The sequence below is a fragment of the Stegostoma tigrinum genome, chromosome 28 (genome assembly GCF_030684315.1).
Source record: "Stegostoma tigrinum isolate sSteTig4 chromosome 28, sSteTig4.hap1, whole genome shotgun sequence".
Classification (NCBI taxonomy): domain Eukaryota; kingdom Metazoa; phylum Chordata; class Chondrichthyes; order Orectolobiformes; family Stegostomatidae; genus Stegostoma; species Stegostoma tigrinum.
In genome coordinates, this window is record NC_081381.1 from 34,833,552 (window position 1) to 34,853,970 (window position 20,419).

General features: G+C 43.7%; 1 protein-coding gene across 5 annotated transcripts in view; it reads right to left on the reverse strand.

Moving 5' to 3' along the window:
• Positions 1-20,419, reverse strand: part of LOC125466816 (immunoglobulin superfamily member 21) — a 394,787-nt gene that overhangs the window by 93,681 nt on the left and 280,687 nt on the right. For all 5 annotated transcript variants that reach the window (XM_048561888.2, XM_059638048.1, XM_048561885.2 and 2 more), the window contains 2 exons: positions 14,675-14,790; positions 12,605-13,067 (listed from right to left, as the gene is read on the reverse strand). In XM_048561888.2, coding sequence (XP_048417845.1) covers positions 12,605-13,067; positions 14,675-14,790 — 579 coding nt within the window. The remainder of the gene's footprint in view (positions 1-12,604; positions 13,068-14,674; positions 14,791-20,419) is intronic.

The following is a 20,419-nucleotide window of genomic DNA, read 5'->3' on the forward strand; positions in this document are numbered from 1 at the left end:
TATGTGACATGGTGAAAATCAGAATCTCAGAAGAGAAATGCGCACCACGAAACACATAGTGTTGGTGAAAAGGTCATTGATAGTGATTGAGGCAGAAAGATATAACAACACGGGGAGAGTGATAGTGAGGTAGCAAGATCGTGTGAGATCAATTCGCAAATGGAGTTGCAGTGAGAGGAACAGAAATTCAGCAACAATGTCTCAGAGACAGACGTTCACTGTATCACTAACATTATTTGTCTCTGTGTCTGAGTTTCCTGCCTCATTTGATGTTGTATTATACAGGGAACGGTTTCAATTACAGCAATTCAGAAATGTGCTTCTGAAAGGGAAAATGTTCCATGGACAGCAAATACTAACCCAGAGGCAGTACAGTGAATACCACCAGGATAGACTGGGACAGTGTTATTATATCAGGGACTGTATCTCTGCCCTGCAGAATGCTAATTACATACCCACATCATGTATCACGTCATTTTAGGGAGCAGAGACTTGCATAAATTAATATCTTTTGTAATTTAACTACAATAGCCAATAAACCATCAGTTTTATGAAAAAAAAGCAAAAAAAAACAAGAAGAATGATACAGATGTCGATCTTGTTGACAGCAACGTTTAAGACATTACTGAATGTACACAGCCATGTGATGAGAATAAAGATTAGGGAAGCCTGGCAATCTGTTCACGAGAGTAAGTGAGCTCAGAATTCTGCTTGGATTTTGAATCATACTCTGGGGAATATAGCCCTTGTTTTAATCTCTGAGTTGCAGGTAAAATGTAGAATTACAGGAGGGACTGCAAATCTCAAGCTAAACAGGTTGAATTAGGAGGAAAGATTGGCCAACCTGCCTGGTGCTCTTTGTGAGATGTTGGGGTGGTGGGATTCACGGAATTTTGAGATTTTCATTACATTTGGGTCCAGGGAAGTTCTTCTTGGGAAGTTATCGGGTTTGAGCACTACCAATGGTAAAGAGCTCAAACAAAAATATAAAAAGCGGGCAAATTAATGTCGCCCAAAGATGGCAGCCCACCCTGGTCCATTCCCATTTGCCTCTTTGTTATTCCTTGTTTGCCCAGGAAAACTAACTCTTGTCATTCAGTCTCTTCTGCCATAACACCGAACTTCCTATGTCATTATCACATCCAATCCTTGCTCAAATTCTATCACACTTCTAAATGTTCCCACTTCTGATGCAAAGTCACCCATCTAAAACACTGAGAGTCACTTTCTATTCCGGGAACTGACTGTGGAGCTGGGCATCAATATGGATGGGGCATCTGCTCGGGGACAGATTGGGTTGTGCCACATGATAACATTCTTCTTCTCTCATTACATATGCAATGTGGATAAAATACCAGATTTTACAGGCCGCTAGTGCTGAAGCCTTCCAGACACCAAATTTGAAAGGTTGGTCATTCCCTGCAACCCAAGTGTATTTCTCAACCTATGCCCAGCATGCACCAGCCACCCCTGGAGATGAGAGACCAGACACAAAACAGCACCGTGCATTAGCAAAATCTCCCTCGAGGTTCTCCTGAAGGCTGTCCAGGTAAGAAGGGGAAGTCTTTTCCCTAGGGATGGTAATGAGGGGTCACCCTGACTGATAAATGCAGCCTGGTGGTTCTGGCAGTCAGTGCCAGTGGATAGCTCAAGAGAAGTTGGCACTTGTTCCTCAAAAGAATGAATGACTCACTGCACTTTTTTAGGGGAGGTGCCACTATTTACCTAAAGCTTTGTGCTCCTGTGAGTGTGAGTTAACATTGAGAGGTTACCACTGCAGATGATGGTCACAGCGAAGGTATGGTGCCAGATACCTCCAATGGATATCTCGTGTGCAATCTGTCTGTCACTTCACTGCAGCTGGCATCACAGTGGCACTCCCTTCACCCATTTGCCAGGCTGTGCACTTAAAATATGGAAGGACCTACAACACTCAGCCGCTCACACGCCACCTCACTAAGTTTTCATCACAGCCAGGAGAACGCACACATAGCATCCTTACAATGTAGAAGCAGGCCATTCAGCCTATTGAGTGCACACTGCCTCCTCTGAAGAGCATTCCAACCAGACCCAGCCCCCTACCTTATCCCTGGAAGACTGCATTTCCCATGGCTAACCTACAAATCCCTGGACCCCCTGGAAAATTTAGCATGGCCAAACCACCAAACCTGTATATCTCTGGTCTGTAGGAAGAAACCCACACAGACATGGGGAGGACGTGCAAACTCCATACAGACAGTTGCCAGAGGCTGGAATCAGACCTAGGTGCCTGGCGCTGTGAGGCAGCAGTGCTAATCACTGAGCCACCATGCGGCCATGCTGATTGTTTTTCAGCAAAGACCAGCATGAGACAAACATGGCCTTCTGGGCTGAACCCACTTTTCAGTTCAGTCCCATTTAGCTGGTGCGGTTAGGTGTGCTGGTGGCATCCAGTGTGGATTTGCTACGTAGGCAGGCTTGTGAGTATGGTTAAGCTTCATTCCTAATACTGTAAACATGTAACAACAGCAAAGATGGCAGCACATGAGGAAGACTTTTCATGAGCTGATCAACATGGAGGGGCTACTCCCTGACCCTTTAAGCATTGCTGTATATAAATGCCTTGGTCATGAAGAAGCCAAGTAATTGAAGAGGTTTGTATACACCAGAGGACAGAGGAAAATCTCTACTCAACAGATGCATGCTTCATCCATATCATGGGCTTGTGAAGCTATGTATTTCCTGTATTTGGCTAACAGGACTACACCAGTGAGTGTAAATCCAGAGATAGTAGGAACTGCAGATGCTAGAGAATCTGTGATAACAAGGTGTAGAGCTGGATGAACACAGCAGGCCATCAGCATCAGAGGAGCAGGAAGGCTGATGTTTCGGGCCTAGACCCTTCTTCAGAATTTTTTGTTTTCGAAACATCAGCCTTCCTGCTCCTCTGATGCTGCTTGGCCTGCTGTGTTCATCCAGCTCTACAGCTTGCTATCTTAGTGTAAATCCAGAGGACTGTGGTACTTATTCATATGTATGACATGTTAATGAATGCAAAAAGGTAGCCAACTATGCAGGTTGGAAAGAAGGGTCTAGGCCCAAAATGTCAGCTTTTGTGCTCCTAAGATGCTGCTTGGCCTGCTGTGTTCATCCAGCTTCACACTTTGTTATCGCCATCTGAAAGGCCCTGAGAAGTCAGTAGCAAAACTTCAACTTACTAATGGGGAACTGAAACTTTGCTTCTGACCTAACTATATTCTCCCAGCCCCCATCGCCTCCCAAAGGCAGCAGCTGGGCTGTGAATGCTCTGCCCATTAGCTCTGTTTTTCTCACCAAAGAAGCTGCCTGACACGTTGCGCATTTCTCACACTTTCAGTTTCATAGAATCTCTACAGTGTGGAAGTAGGCCATTCAGCCCATTGATTCCACACCATCTCTTTGGAGAGTATCCCACCCAGACACAACCCCTACCCCATCCCTGTAACCCCACATTTCCCATGGCTAACCCACCTGGCCTACACATCCCTGGACACTGGGATAATTTGGCCTGGCCAATCCACCCAACCTGCACATCTTTGGACTATGGGAGGAAACCAGAGCACCTGGAGTAAAACCCATATAGACACAAGGAGAACGTGGGAACTCCACACAGATAGTCATCCATTGGTGAGAATCAAACCCATAAGGCCATAAGACATAGGAATGGAAGTAAGGCCATTTGGCCCGTCAGATCCACTCCACCATTTAATCATGGCTGATGGGCATTTCAACTCCACTTACTTGCACTCTCCCCGTAGCCCTTAATTCCTTGCGAGATCAAGAGATTATCAATCTCTGCCTTGAAGACATTTAACATCCCGACCTCCACTGAATTCCATGGCAATAAATTCCACAGGCCCACCACTCTCTGGCTGAAGAAATGTCTCCTCATTTCCGTTCTAAATTTACCCCCTCTAATTCTAAGGCTGTGCCCGTGGGTCCTACTCTCCCCGCCTAACGGAAACAAGCTCCCAGCATCCACCCCTTCTAAGCCATAAATTATCTTGTACGTTTCTATTACATCTCCCCTCAACCTTCTAAACTCTAATGAGTACAATCCCAGGATCCTCAGCCGTTCATCGTACGTTAGGCCTACCATTCCAGGGATCATACGTGTGAATCTCTGCTGGACACGCTCCAGTGCCACTATGGCATTCCTGAGGTGTGGGGCCCAAAATCGGAAACAGTATTCTAAACAGGGCCTAACTAGAGCTTTATAAAGTCTCAAAAGTACATCACTGCTTTTATATTCCAACCTTCTTGAGATAAACGACAACATTACATTCGCTTTCTTAATCACGGACTCAACCTGCAAGTTAACTTTTAGAGAATCCTGGACCAACACTCCCAGATCCCTTTGCACTTCTGATTTGCGAATTTTCTCACCGTTTAGAAAATAGTCTGTGCCTGTATTCTTTTTTCCAAAGTGCAAAACCTCACATTTGCTCACGTTGAATTTCATCAGCCATTTCCTGGACCACTCTCCTAAACTGTCTAAATCTTTCTGCAGCCTCCCCACCTCCTCAGTACTACCTGCCTGTCCACCTAACTTCATATCATCGGCAAACTTCGCCAGAATGTCCCCAGACCCTTCATCCAGATCATTAATATATAAAGTGAACAGCTGTGGCCCCAACACTAAACCCTGTGGGACACCACTTGTCACCGGTTGCCATTCCGAAAAAGAGCCTTTTATCCCAACTCTCTGCCTTCAGTCAGACAGCCAATCCTCAATCCAAGCCAGTAGCTCACCTCGAACACCATGGGACCTCACCTTGCTCAGTAGCCTCCCATGAGGCACCTTATCAAAGGCCTTTTGGAAGTCTAGATAGATAACATCCACTGGGTTTCCCTGATCTAACATACTTGTTACCTCTTCAAAGAATTCTAACAGGTTTGTCAGGCATGACCTCCCCTTACTAATTCCATGCTGACTTGTTCTAATCTGACCCTGCACTTCCAAGAATTTAGAAATCTCATCCTTGACGATGCATTCTAGAATGTTACCAACAACCGAGGTTAGGCTAATTGGCCTATAATTTTCCATTTTTTGTCTTTATCCTTTCTTAAACAAGAGGGTTACAACAGCGATTTTCCAATCATCTGGGACTTTCCCAGACTCCAGTGACTTTTGAAAGATCACAACCAATACCTCTGCTATTTCCTCAGTCACCTCCCTCAGAACTCGATGATGTAGCCCATCGGGGCCAGGAGATTTATCAATTTTCAGACCTTTTAGCTTTTCTAGAACGTTCTCTTTTGCAATGCCTACCGTAGTCAACTTTGCCCCCCGACTCTCCTTAACCCAGGACCCTGCTGTTGGCAGGCAGCAGTGCTAACCACTGAGCCAGCCCAAATTGTATTCTATAGTTTAACAACTTGCCTGAAGGAAGATCCCTTCAAAAACATTGCTTTTTCTCAGCATTGCACAAGAATGGCAGCTTCAATTAAAAGCTCACAGATCCTAGTGTGGGCCTTGAACCGCTGACCTTGTGATTCACGTTTGAGAGTGTTAATAACCTCACAAGACTGGTAATTATAAATATCTCTGTCTACAATAAACCTCTTGTGTACAGGCGAGGATATTGGACAAGTGCTGGTCTGCTTGTCCATGATGTAACAATAAGAATACACCCCCACGCATCAAATAGGTTGTAAGGATTAGCCAAGTAGTTTTAACTTAGTGTGACTCAGAACTATACAGATTTTATAGCACTGTCATCTGCGCTAGGTTTTGCACTGTACGTTATTCTCATCTACTTCATGCTATCATTATCTGCTTCTAACTCTCATCTTTGCCTATCTGTTTCTCATTGCTTTTATTTTATTCCTTCTTTTTCTCCTACTCTCTATTTCCTTGTCTCCCTGCAGAGCCCACTTCCTGAAGGATTAATTGGGAGTGATAGAAAATGAAGGCTTTTCTGGAGGCTTGAGGTATCCTAGCATTCATTGCTCCAGGGAATGCTCCTGACCCAATAAAATCATACAAACTTCGCAGAATTAATGAGGAATCTCATTATCAGTGTGGTTGTTGAGGATACCCCTTACTTCTGGCTGTCTTGGCAATTACTGCATGATGTATACCGATAGGTTACTGTGGTCCTGAGGCAGAAGAATAAGTTATTGTTCAGATTAAACACATCCCAACCCATCTTTGTCCACGTGCCCTGGCTTACTGTATGAAGGCAGCACCTCACGAGTCAAAGGTCCTTCAGCGTCACCCTGAAGGACATTTTTCTTTCTTTTCATCATTTTTTTTCATGCGATGAGGGCATCGCTGGCAAGGCAGCATTTATTGCGCATCCCTAATTGCCCAGAGGTCAGCTAAGAATCAACCACATTGTTTTGGGTCTGGGGTCTCATGCAGGCCAGACCAGGTTTCCTTCCCTAAAGGACATTGATAAACCAGATTTCTTTTGCTGACAATAGATTCATAGTTATCATTAGACTCTTAAATCCAGAAGTTTTAAATTAAATTCAAATCTTGGTCTCTAGAATATTACTGGGGTTTTAGGATTAACAGTCCAGCAATAATACCACTTGGCCATCACCTCCCCTTCCCATGGGATGCAAACACCTTTACCACCAAGTACTAGGAATGAGATGAATAAAGAAATGGCTTTACTCAGAGAGTTGTTAGGATTTAGAATGTGCTGCCTAGAAGGCAGATTCCATTGGAGGTTTCAAAAGCATGCTGGTTATATATTTAAAAGTAATGACTTTAGAGGGATATAGAGAGAGAGGGCTGGAGATTGGGACCAGTGGGTAGCTCTTTAGGGAGCCAGCACAGACATGATGGATCAAATGGCCTCCTTCTGCACTGTAAAATTCTATGATTTTAAGTCATGCACCAGCCCAACTTGGTCATATATCGCAGTTCCTTCATTATCGCAGGATCAAAATCATGCAATTCCCTGCCCAGCAGCACTGTGAAAAAAGCTCACCACATGTACTGTCGCTGGGCAAGAAGAGGGCATACCATAACCTTTTTAAGGTGGGCTCACAATGGGCAATAGATGCCAGGCCAATCAGCAATGGCCATGATTCTGAGACTGAATAAAGAATCTACAATTAACAAAAACAGGAACTGGTGGAAAGTCTCAGCATGTCTGGCAGCAGCTGTGGAGAGAAATCAGTTAACATTTTAGGTCCTGTGACCCTCTTCAGAATACAATAATGATTAAGTGTCAGCTTAACCTAGAGATGGTAGGTTGGCTCCTCATGTGAGCCTGGTTTCAAACCTTACTGTGGATGTCAGCATGCAGTTTAGGCTGGAATTTAATTGAGGCGCTGAATTGTTAAATGTGTTGCCTTTTGGACAAGCTGTTCATCTGTAATTCCATCTGCCTACTCAATTGGATGTGTAAGATGTCATAACAATCTTCAGAAGAACAGCGAGTTCTCCTGATATCCAAGCGAACATTTCTTCTTCAATCAACACCATCAAAGATACATTATCAGGCTATTCAATTGTTGTTTCGGGATCTTTTGTGGAGCGTAAATTGGTTGTTGTGGTTGCTTGGGTAACAACTGTGCAAATTCAAAAGTAATCAATCGGTTATGATGCACTTTAGGATGTCCAGAGGGTGAGATAAGGTCCCACACAAATCAAATTCTTTCCTCTGCTTTCATGAGACTGCTACCAATAATATGAAAGAATTGATCCATTTGAATGTTCACGTTTTAGCCTGTTGGACCAATGCATAGATTTATAAACCTAATCCAGTCTGTGCAGTCGTTATCATGAAATATTGAATGCCCAAAGTTTATAACTCGACTGCAACAAACATATAAATCCATGATGGGTACTGTTGATACATTTCTGAATAACTGTTCCATTTTTCTCAATACATATGTATGTCTCCCATTGTCTCTCAATGAGTTGAATAACAAGGAATGAAGTTGCTAAAGGACAGGTCCAAAGTGTGACATATAGCCCAGTTTTTGAGTAGTCATGTAAGATATTTTGGCAAATATCAGACAGTCCAATTTTCAATGCGGTTTTTTTGTGATTTCAGAGAAATGAGAACCCTACCTCCTCTCTGAACAGAAACACAGAGGACTCGACATATCAACCAGTGTCACAGAAAGACAGCAGAAGATAAATAACAACAGATGCCTAACATTGACATAAGTTTCAAAGCATGGTACAGAGGCATAATTAAAATTTAGACATTCATGCTGTGGAGACAGATATCAGGAGGACCAGCCAAAAGGTCCAGCAAAAAGGTGGATCTTGTGGAAGATCTCAAAGCAAAGAAAGGAGTAGAGAACTGGATGGAATTCCAAAATGCGGGATCCAAGCAGTCGAAGGACCTTTATTGAGAAAGGTGGAATGATTCAAGGTGTTGGGGAGGTTGACTGTGGAGTATCATTGAATCCCTACAATGTGGAAGCAGGTCATTTGGCCCATTGATTCCATACTATCTTTCTGAAAAGCATCCCATCGAGACCCTATCCCTGTAACCTTGCATTTCCCATGGCTAATTTCACCTAGCCTGCAAATCCTTGGACACTATGGGCAATTTAGCCTAACCTGCACATCTTTGGACTGTGGGAGAAAACTGGAGCACCCGAAGGAAACCCACGCAGACACAGCGATAACATGCAGTCACCCAAGGCTGGAATCAAGCCCAGTCCCTGGCGCTCTGTTATCCAATGTGCCACTATGCCACCTCCAAGTACAGTACTGGGTAGAGTTTTGGTCCCCATATTTAAGAAAGGAAGCAGTGGTATTGGAAGCAGTTTAGAAGAGATTTACTAGGCTAATTCCTGGGGTAAATGGATTAACTAATCAAGTACGGCTGAACAGGTTAGGTCTTTATTCAATAGAGATTCAAGGAATGAGGAGGTGATCTTACTGAAACATGCAATATTCTGAGGGAGTTTGACACGGTAGATGTTAAGAAGATGCTTCCACTTGTGGGGAAGCATCCAACTAGGGGACACTCTTTGAAAAATGAGATGCAAAGGAATTGCTTCTCCCAGAGGGAAAGGAATGTCTGGAAGTCTCTACCCTAGAGAGTTGTGGAGGCTAGATCACTGTAAGCATTTAAAGAGGAAGTAACCAGGCTTTTGAAATATTAAAGGAGTTGAGGGCTCTGAGGAGCTGGCATGAAAGAGGAGATGAGGTCTGGGGTAGATCAGGCATGATCCTGTTGAATGGTAGGCTAGGCTTATGAGCTGAATGGTCTGCTCCTGATCTTACTTATTTTGATCTTATGATTGAGTCGACAGGCTGCGGATGATACTAGAGCAGAAGGAACAATTTACAATGTCAACAAGTGAGGTTTAGGGAGGGAAGCTGGGTGGACAGTCAGCAAAAGAATGTGTGAACAGACTGATTAGCTTCTTGAATGCACTCCTTCAAGAAGGTTATGTGCAGTTGCATTGAGCCAATCTCTTAATGGATCTAAACTTCCTGAACGTGATGACTAAATGCCTAGAAAATTTATAGGCAGCCCAATTCGTAAACTTTGTTCAAATAATTGTGACATGTCCTCAGCAATGTGCTGTTGAGTGCAATATAAATAACTCGATCACCTCTGTCTTTGACTACCCTTGTAACCCACAATCTTATTTCCAGTCAGAGAACCATTTAAGTCATTGCACCCTACCTGTAGTCTGAATGGATGAATGATCTGTCACTGAATCTGACTCAGGCTGTGACAGCCAGCAGCTCCTGGGGTCGTTTCTCTCTTGATTAAATCAACTGCTTTAACAACACCAGTGCGCATGTATACAATGCTTTTACTGTCGCAAACACCCTGCAGAACTTTGCAGAGGAGATAAAGATGGAGTGTCAGGCATTTCTGGGAGGATTGTGTAAGCTGCCTTAAAAACTGGTTGGAAATACATCCGGAGAAGATTTTTGAAGGGAGGGAATGCTGTCTGGTGGCACTAGATGAGAAGGTGAAATAAAGCAGGAATATACTGGAGGTCAGAGTCAGAGGGGTTTGGAATGTGCGATGGGAAGGAAGACTGTGGAGGTAAGAAAGGGATGAATCTACGAGGCTATTTGAAGGTGAGGATGAAAATTTTAAGTTCTGCATTCTAGTAGACAGCAAGTCAATATTGACCAGCAAGGGTGAGAATAGTGGTAAAGTGTCATTTAAAATAAGGCAGGATGCAGATACGAGTACTTTGATATTCTCTTGACAATATAGAGTCATAGAGTCATACAGTACGGAAACAGAACCTTTGGCCCAACTAGTCCACGCTGACCATAACCCCAAACTAAACTAGTCCCATCTGCCTGTGCTTGGCCTATATCATTCCAAACACTTCTTATTCATGTACTTATCTGAATGTCTTTTAAATGTTATAACTGAACCCACATCCACCACTTCCTCTTGAAGTTCTTTCCACACATGAACCACTCATTGTGTGAAAAAATTGCCTCCATGTCTTTTTAAAATCTTTCTCCTTTCACCATAAAAATATACCCCCTAGTCTTTATTAAATTTAATTAGGATTCTACAAAGAAAGTAGAATCAGCTGATGACATGAATTGTGATCTTTCAGGAGTGGTTCTGATGAAAGATCATTAAACTGCATTGTTAACTGTGCTTTGTTCTCTGCAGATGCTGCTGGATGTGCTGAGCGTTACTATCACGTGCCCTTTTTAATTCAGCTTTCCAGAGCCCATGATATCTTGCTTTGGTCTTGTACTAATGATTGTCTGATGAGTTACATGCAAAATTTCACACACGATTCATCCCAGTTGACTCCTAAGGGGTTACAATGTAATGAGGAAGGCCTACTGCTCACATTTACTACCTCATCAATTAATGCCAACAGGCACAACTAGTCAGAACTTGTGAACCATATTCCAGAGAATTGCATTTTACAGCACTGTAAAACACAGACTATAAAATGGAGTCATTAGATTACATCATTATTATTTGTTGGAAAATGTGAATGCAGTACATGGTCTGAGGCTGAGATAAATGCTCATCACATCATTAAACATTTGTTTGTTGAATGCAACAGAAGAAAATTGCGAAGTTTGGCTGTAGGAAATGAGACAATCCTTCCATTTGAAATGTTTCAGAAGGCAATTTTTCATATCCTGGACACCCAACATGAAATCTTCTCCTTTCATGCTCCATTGTAAAAACTACACTGAGGGTAGGCTGCAGGTTTAATTCCCGGGTCTGTGCTCTGCCAGTGCATCTCAGGGTGATGGTTGAGGCACTAGCATTAGCTCCCACAGCCTTAAGCTTGGGACACAATGTGCTGAAATTGTTTACTGCATCCTGAACCCTGCCAGCTTAATTTTATGTGAGGTGTTTAATTAATAGGGACCCATGGTGATAGCTATCTAATTAAGGTCAATAAGTGGCAGATAGGGCATTGCAAATTGCAAATGGCAACTGGGGGTTGCTGGGTGTGCCAGCCACTGGGAGAAGAGAGTGCTGCTTGGGCACAGGATCTGATCTTACCCTCTGCATCGAGATCTTTCCTGCAGAGATGCCAGGAACAGGAGGGATCCTCTGGGATCACCACAAAAATAACTGGGTTGCTGCTGTCCTGAGCTCTCTCCCCTTCACAATCACAAATGCCCAGCAGCTCTTAGCTTCCTATCTGCTGCATGGCTTTGGGTCTACTTTGTTAACTGCACAGGGCAGAATCGAATGAGCTGCACTTAAGATGCCATTTTGACCTCTGACCTTTTCCTTGCTAAAATAGGTGAGCAGCAAGTTGCTGTAGTTTGATAACAGGACGGAAATAATAGATAGTGATCTAGTATTGCTAGATAATTTACAATGTCCCAGTGATGCTGAGGGCAACTATAGCATCTTAACTACTGGACCCTTAAGAAGATGAAATAGTTCCCTACATGCCTGGTCACACTTGAGATCCCGAGGTCTTCATGTTTCAGAAATTGGGAACTGTGGCTTGGGAGCAGAAGGTTATGAGTGCAAGCCTCAGTCAGAAAGTTGACCGTGTAATCTGGGCTGGTGCTTATCTGAAGCAGCCGTGCCATATTAGAAACTACAGAACTATAGAATTTACAGCACAGAAAGAAGCCTTTCAATCCATTGTGTCTCTACTGGCTTCCAAAAGACCTACCTAGCTAGTCTCACTCTCCAGCCCTATGTCCAGAGCCCTCTAACTTCATCCCTTTCAAATAAATATCCAGCTCTCTTTTGGAATCCACCTCCAGCACTACCAGGCAGACTTTGTCAAATCATAATAGCTCTTTGCATAATAAAGTTTCTCCTCTTCTCACTCTCTTGCCTTCTCTATCTTCTACAAAATTGCTTGGCACTATTTGAAGGATAGCTCTTCTCATGTCTTGACAAGTCCTTAAGCTTCCAAACAAAATAATTTGACCATCCACACAATTCCAGCAGTGGGAGCATTCTAAGCACAAATTAGTTGCATTCCCCCACTTCACAGAGTGTTCACTGGGAATTAAGCAGTTTGGTAATTCCTGAACTGACAAAGGTACAGTGAAAGATGCTCTTCCTGTTGCTGGACTGTGCATCAATGTGGAAGTCTGCGGGGAATTGATTCCTTGCCCTCAATTTGATTCTGCTCAACTCTCTCACAAATATATACAGTAGTTTCTTGGACTTACCAAGTACCACCTCGGACTTCATTGGCATTGACAGGGCTGGGTGCTTCACCTCACAGCCGAACAAAGCGTTATCATCCAGGTCAGGGTTCAAAGTCCAGGTGATCATGGCCCGAACTTCGACAGTCCCATCGCTGACTGGAATTTGCGTGTGCCGAAACAGATACTCCGGATCCCTGGGATAAATCCACCTCGGGAACTCCCGACTGATGACTGTCTCCGGAATCTTTTCCATTTCGGTGGTTGCTGGGGTGGCCCTGTCAGTGATGCTGGCTAAGGGCCTCTCTGTGAAGAGCCTGCCTCCACCTTCAAAATCCAACAAGGACAAAGATTTCTGCATCTTCGTGTCGTCCATATCCCGGCTGATGAGGTTCTGAGGTACTCGGCTGTTTCTCATGTTTCCATCTGAAGATGTTTGAGAAACATGGAGAACTTCAACCAGTTCACCATCTCGCTTGAAGTATACCTACGGGAATACACACAGAAAAACATGAAAACTTTCAGCAAACCGATAAGGCAGGGCTGAGCACTGGGACATTTTGAAAACTGAAGATGATCATTTGGAACATCAATATCTACCAAACCAATGGTTCTCACCCTCTTACCACAGCCTCACACTCCCCCTGAATCCAGAAGTTCTCTATTATCAAGAAAAAAGCACGGTCCCAGATCTGATACTCATATCTGTCTTTGTTCTCAGTCATTTCTATGCTATGGGACTCCTTACCTACCATGTCAAACTGGACATTGGCACAGCATTTGCAGTCAGAGTTAAAAGTACAGAAGGAAAGTACGTACAGTGAGATACCTGGTTTCTGGTTCATCCAGCTTCACACCGTGTTATCTCAGATTCTCCAGCATCAGCAGTTCCTACTATCCCTGGTTTTTGGTGTTTGCTGCATTTAAATGGGGCTCAGATGCAAGCATTTGGCAACATTACGAAATAGCTTGGAGTATCAAGAAATGCAAGCAATCAAACCATTGCCAGCAGACAATAAATAAATGCAATCACTCTCTTTCTGGTTTGCCATTGATGCAACATCATTCACATTCGTCACAGATGTTACTGAAACCTTGTCGGTCTGGACCACATCCTTTTTGAAAGGGGTGAGTTAAGGGGGCAATTGAATAGCCTGATTTTGTCTTGATACAGCCACATATTTCATGGTTCCCATCAACATAGATGGTTGTTAAAGCATTATTGAACCCTTCCTACTAATTCCACTATTAGAAGGCACTATGGGAGGCATTGTTAGAGTGGATACTCAGAGACTTTATCCCAGGGCGGAAATGACCATTACAAGGGGACATAATTTTAAGGTGATTGGAGGAAGGTATACGGGGGGATGTCGGCGGTAGTTTCTTTATACCGAGAGTCGTGGGTGCGTGGAATGTGCTACTGGCAGTGGGAGTGTGTCAGATCAATCAGAGAATTGGAAATGACTCTTGGATAGGCACATGGAAGATAGTAAAATGTAGGGTATGCAGGGTAGTTTGATTTTAGTAGGATAATAGGTCGGCAAACATCGTGGGCCAAAGGGCCTGTACTGTGCTGTAGTGTTCTATGTTCTAAAACATTTCATAGGCTTGTGAAAAATAGAACCTTCAGTGCGCTGTTAACACAAAGCAGTCAGATGTATCTCTACCAGGCCCTATCTGAGTGCAATTAAGATCTTGCCTGCCCTATTAATATTAGTGAACGCCTTTGGCTTTGCCAAAAGACACAGAAAACAAGACAGAAAGTCAAAACAGAATAATATTGTAGAGGTAGTAGGAACTGCCAATGCGAAAGTCTGAGATAACAAGGTGTGGAGCTGGTTGAACACAGCAGGCCAAGCAGCATCAGAGGAGCAGGAAAGCAGATGCTTTGGGGCTGGACCCTTCTTCAGAAATAGGGAAGGTCAAGGGGGCTCTCTATTTATTTCAGAGCCCCCTTCCCCTCCTCCATTTCTGAAGAAGGGTCCAGACCCAAAACGTCAGCTTTCCTGCTTCTCTGATGCTGCTTGGCCTGCTGTGTTTATCCAGTTCTACAGAATAATATCGTAGACTCCTTGCCTCGTACCATGAACATACCGTTGGTGCGGGCTTCCCTCCAGAAACGATGCAGACCAGTGTGAAGTTCTGAGCCTCATAGCGACTGAAAGCTGCCGGTGTATCTGCTGCAATGACCGAGATTGAGGAAGGAGGAGCTGAGGGATATAAAAAGTGCTAAGGTTATTCCATGTTGTTTTAATGTATTAAAGCAGAGTCAGCTCATCTCAATAAGGAATACCAGCAGGAGTTGGGGGCCAGCATACAACATGGTGAATATTAATAGGAAGCCAGAGGATTAGGACGTCTGAAAACCCAGCAGAGGATAACAAAAAAAGCAATTAGATGGGAGAGGATGAAATATGGGGACAATATCAAAGAAGATTGTAAGAGTTTTTTTTCATTATATAGGAGGTAAGAGAGGGGCAAGAATGGACATTGGAGTGCTGGAAAATGAAGTTGTAGAAGATGTAATGATAACAAAGAAACAGGAATTGAATAGATACTTCACATTATTTGGGGAGGCAATGGCCCCGTGGTATTATTGCTAGACTATTAATCTAGACACCCAGGTAATGTTCTGGGAACCTGGGTTCAAAACCCCCATGGCAGATGGTGAAATTTGAATCCAATAATGATCTGGAATTAGAGTCCAATGATGACCATTGCTGATTGTCAAGAAAAACCCATCTGGATCACTGATGTCCTTTAGGGAAGGAAATCTGCCATCTTTACCTGGTCTGGCCTACATATGAATCCAGACCCACAGCAATGTGGTTGACTACTAACTCCCTTCTGAGCAATAAGGGATGGGCAATAAATGCTGGTCGAGCCAGCGACACCCACATCTTTTGATTGAAAAAAAAATTAGCCTTCATGGTGTAAGACACTGGAACTTCAACAATGTCAGTGGGCAGATGTGAGTGTAGTGGTCATCACTAAGGAGAAATTGCTTGGGAAGCCAAAAAGCCTGAAGGCAGATAAATCATCCAAACCAGATAGACTACATCCCAGAATTCTGAAGGACATAGCTGAGGAGATTGTGGAGCAATTGGTGGTGACTTTTTAGGAATTACTGGAATTAGGAAGGACTGGAAAATGGCTGATATAAGAGTTCTGATTATGAAGGAAGGGAGGCAGAAGATGGGAAATTATAGGCAGGTAAGCAGACTTAACAACCACGTATTTGACATTTAGGATCTTTGCCATGTTATCCTGAACAAAGTACTCCACTTGTTTCCCCCCTCATATCTTCAAAGGCACCAACAGGCTGGGATTTGATGGCTCTCCTGCTTTAACTCAATTAAACATTGTTTAAACAGGCCACCTTAACGACACAATCAACCTTGGGAATTTTCAGCACTGATGCTGATCTGTGCTCAACTGACATCCACATATCTCTCTATCAGGAGTCATCAGGTAGCCATTAGCAGTAGGAAGATGGAGGTTGATTGAAAATGATTTCAGAGGCCGGAGCAACAGTTCTAGAGGTCAAGGGTCCAATGCTGGTCAAAATGGTTAGCAGCTGATATCAGTATTAGTATGAATTTAGCTGAATATCTTTTTAAGCCAACCCCCTGAGAAAGGCAACAGGATAGATTTAGTCCGCTATTGCTCCGATACCTTAAACAACCTGCAACTTGCCCTTCTCATTTACTCCGCTCTTCTTTGCACTGATGATGTACTAGATCCTCCAAAGACTTTTCTGACTGTCTTCAACTTTGTAGTTTAGAATGTTCTCTTACTTATATTTATGCTTCATCACGGACAGTCAGGATAGAGATTTCATTCTTCTCAGTAAGAACATAGTGACTGGAATGAGGTCAGCTGGGCGGACCTTAAATATGGCCATATGAGTTCCCTGATTGGGGCCATTAACCTGGTCCAATCAGGGATCCCTGGCTGACAGATATAAACAGGAGTCTCAGCAGTTCTGTTCACTCTGAGAGCTGGCTCCGAAGAAGCTGGACCAGTGTCAACAACTGTCCAAGTGTAAATAAAGGGTGCCTTTGTGATGGGATACCTGCCTCTGTGGTGTTGTTTCAAGAGATGTTTAAGTACAGCGATTGCACAAACAGTAATATCCGAAGGTGGCAGGGCATAAAGCTGCTAGAAACAAAACAGTTAACATCATTGGCTTTTGCAATAAAGACACAGGGTACGAAAGCAAAGATGTTATGCTAAATTGTTAGTTAGGTTTTAACTGGAGAACCCTACACTTTCGGAAGGATAGAAAAGTCTTAGAGATAGTATGCAGGAGATTTATTAGCAATGCAACAGGAATAAGTGGCTTCAGTTATTTCTGGAGAAGCTGGATGTATTCCATTCAGAATAAAGGAACACTAGGGGAGATTTAAGTTGAGAAGTTCAGAATTATGAAGGGTTCTGATGGTGTCAATAAGAGCCATTAGTTTCCAAAGGCAAACATCCAGAGGAGGACACACATTTAAGATAGTCATAAAACAAGTTGAGGGAGTTGAAAAGGTAGGAATTGTTAAAAGCAGTGGGTTGCTATGATCTGAAATGCACTGCTTGTTAGGCTGCTTGAACAAGGAACAAAAGTAGGACACTCAGACCTTCTAGCCCAGTCTGTTATTCAATCAGATTGTGGCTGATCTGATTTTAACTTCTACTCTACATTCCTACATATACCCCATAATCTTCCATCCTCTTAAAGACTCTCAACCATCCAAAACAAAAAAAAATCCTCATCTCTATTTTAAATGGCAGCACAGTGGCTCACTGGTTAGCACGGATGCCTCAGAGCACCAGGGACCCAGATTTGATTCCATCCTCGGGTGGCTGTCTGTGAAGTTTGCACATCCTCCCCTTGTTTGTGTGGGTTTCCTTTGGGTGCTCTGGTTTCCTCCCACAGTCCAAAGATGTCTGGGCTAGGTGGATTCGCCAAGCTAAATTGTCCAGGGATGTGCAGGCTAGGTGGGTTAGCCACAGGAAATACGGAGATAGGGTATGTGCGTACATTTGGATGGAATGTTCTTTGGAGGGTTGGTATGGGCTGAATGGCATGCCTCCACAATGTAGGGATTATATGAACTTTTTTTTTAAAAGTTACAACCCTTCTCCCACAAGGGGGAATGTTCTTTCCACATTCCCCTCCTCAAGTCCTCTCAGAATCTTATATGTTTCAATTAAGTCACCTCTGACTGTTCTAAACTCCAGGTAATACAGGTCTAGCCGTTCGTTAGTGGAAGCAGATTCAACAGCAGCTTTCAAAAAGGAATTGGATAAATGCTTGAGAAGGAAACATTGCTGGCTGATGAGAAAAAGTAGATTAGTGGAATAATTGGATAACTCTTTCAAGTATAGGGATGATAAACAAGGATAATTGCAGATGATTGCTGCATCAGTTCAGATACCATCTTGTCTGCTAGGGTCCAGGCTTGAATTTACCTTGAGGAAGAAGGATACCTTTCTCCTACTGAATATATTTTACATCCAAATCCAATTTTTTTTATTGTCTGTCACCCTCCACCCCCATCACCCAATACAAATTTATTGCATCAAACCTGTTTGAGATAAAAAATATAACTAAATTGATAGGGTCTGAGTGAAGGCTCTAAAGTTTAGGCCAAGAATGTAAAATCCTCGGCTAAAAGGGACGTGCGTGTTCAGTTATGTTACCTTGCTTGAGACAGTAGTTCAGTTGAGCTCAGTGTCCCAGGCACTGTGTAGAAGAGGCAACCACAATTTCTGCTTATGACCTTTCCCTGAAGGAAACAGTGGATACTGGGTCACCAGTGCTCCGAACGGTAATAATTCATGATGACAGTTGCTTGTCCAGGTTGACAAATGAGAGATGGTTACTTGAACAAATTGTCGGAAGTGAAGCCGCAGTCAGTGCGTAAGTTAAAGTGGAAAGGGTTCAGATGAATAACCATTTTGTTCTTTGCTAGTGAGCTCACATTAAAGTGGAAATAATTTGTTGCCAGACCAGCAAGACTGAAAGAACATCTGAAATCAGGGCTTCCTAATTGTACAGGAGAACTAACAGATAAAGGAGGGGTCATGTGTGTCACCTTCAACTATTGTTTTCCTGTACTGACCTCGAGTAATATGTGTTGTGTGGGCTAGGCTCGTCATGCTAATGGATAGCTTATAGAGCGATGATAATTTGTTGTGACAATGATCTGTAGGTAGCCCTTTTGTGGTCTTTTATTCAGCCAAACCTTTCTGTTGCCTTGCTACTAATACACTGTCAATACACATGCCATCATTAGGAGAAGGAGTTTGCTGTTTCCTGTTGGCAGATACATACTGTTACAGAGTGATGGGATGGAGAACCTGAAACTTGACTCATCTCTCTCAGGGGAGGCACCCAGTGGAGGCCATGCCTTTCCTTCCCTGACAGACAGAGCATAGCCAGGTTCACTCTGGCTGGGCAATGTTTATGTGCCCGGCTTCTGCTGGTTCTTGAGGTTGGCACTTTCTTATGCAACTGAAATGTACCACCAGCATTCAGCCAGCGTTACCCTGCGTAACCCTCTCTAGAAAAGGAATTTAAAGTCTCCAAATAGGTTATTTACATCGGAGGGTGCTCCCTGATATTGCTAATGCTATTAAACTCATTCTTGTAGTGTAAAAGAGCCAGAAAAGTAAGTTTAAAAAGAAAGCAAACAGATCTTACAGATAGAGATAGTAGGAAATGCCGATGCTGGAGTCTGAGATAACAAGGTGTAGAGCTGGAGGAACACAGCAGGCCAGGCAGCATCAGAGGAGCAGGAAGGCTGACGTTTTAGGCCCAGACCCTTCTTCAGAAATGGGGGAGGGGAAGGGGGCTCCAAAATAAATAGAGAGAGGGAGAGGCAATGATAGAAGGTGGATAGAGGAGCAGATAGGTGGAGAGAAGACGGACAGGTCACTTGGGCAGGGATGATGTCAGTAAAGGTGAGTGTGGGTAGGGAGTTGGGATGGGGGTTGGTCAGTGAGGAGGGAGGGGCGGGTAGGTGGGAGGGAAGATGGGCAGGTCAAGGAGGCGGGGATGAGATGGACTGGTCTTGGGATGAGGTCCGGGGTGGGGATATTTAGAAGCTTGTGCAGTCCACATTGACACCATTGGGCTGCAGGGTTCCCAAGCGGAAGATGAGGTGCTGTTCCTCCAGCCTTCGGGTGGCATTGTTGAGGCACTGGAGGGGGCCCAGGATGGGCATGTCATCCAAGGAATAGGAGGGGGAGATGAAATGGTTCGCAACTGGAGGTGCAGTGGTTTGTCTCAAACCGAGCACAGATGTTCCACGTAGCTATCTCCAAGCCTCCGTTTGATTTCCCCAACGTAGAGGAGGCCACATCGGGAACAGCAGATACAATGTACCACATTAACAGATGTGCAGGTGAACATCTGTTTAATAGAAAATAGACAATAGGTGCTGGAGTAGGCCATTCGGCCGTTTGAGCCAGCACCGCCATTCATTATGATCATGGCTGATCATCCACAATCAGTATCCTGTTCCTGCCTTATCCCCATAACCTTTGATTCCACTATCTTCAAGAGCTCTATCTATCTCTTTCTTGAAAGTATCAGAGACTTGGCCTCCACTGCCTTCTGGGGCAGAGCATTCCATATATCCACCACTCTCTGGGTGAAGAAGCTTTTCCTCAACTCTGTTCTAAATGGCCTACCCCTTACTTTTAAACTGTGTCCTCTGGTTCTGGACTCAGCCATCAGCAGAAACATGCTTCCTGCCTCCAGAGTGTCCAATCCCTTAATAATCTTAAATGTCTCAGTCAGATCCCCTCTCATTCTTCTAAACTCAAGTGTATACAAGCTCA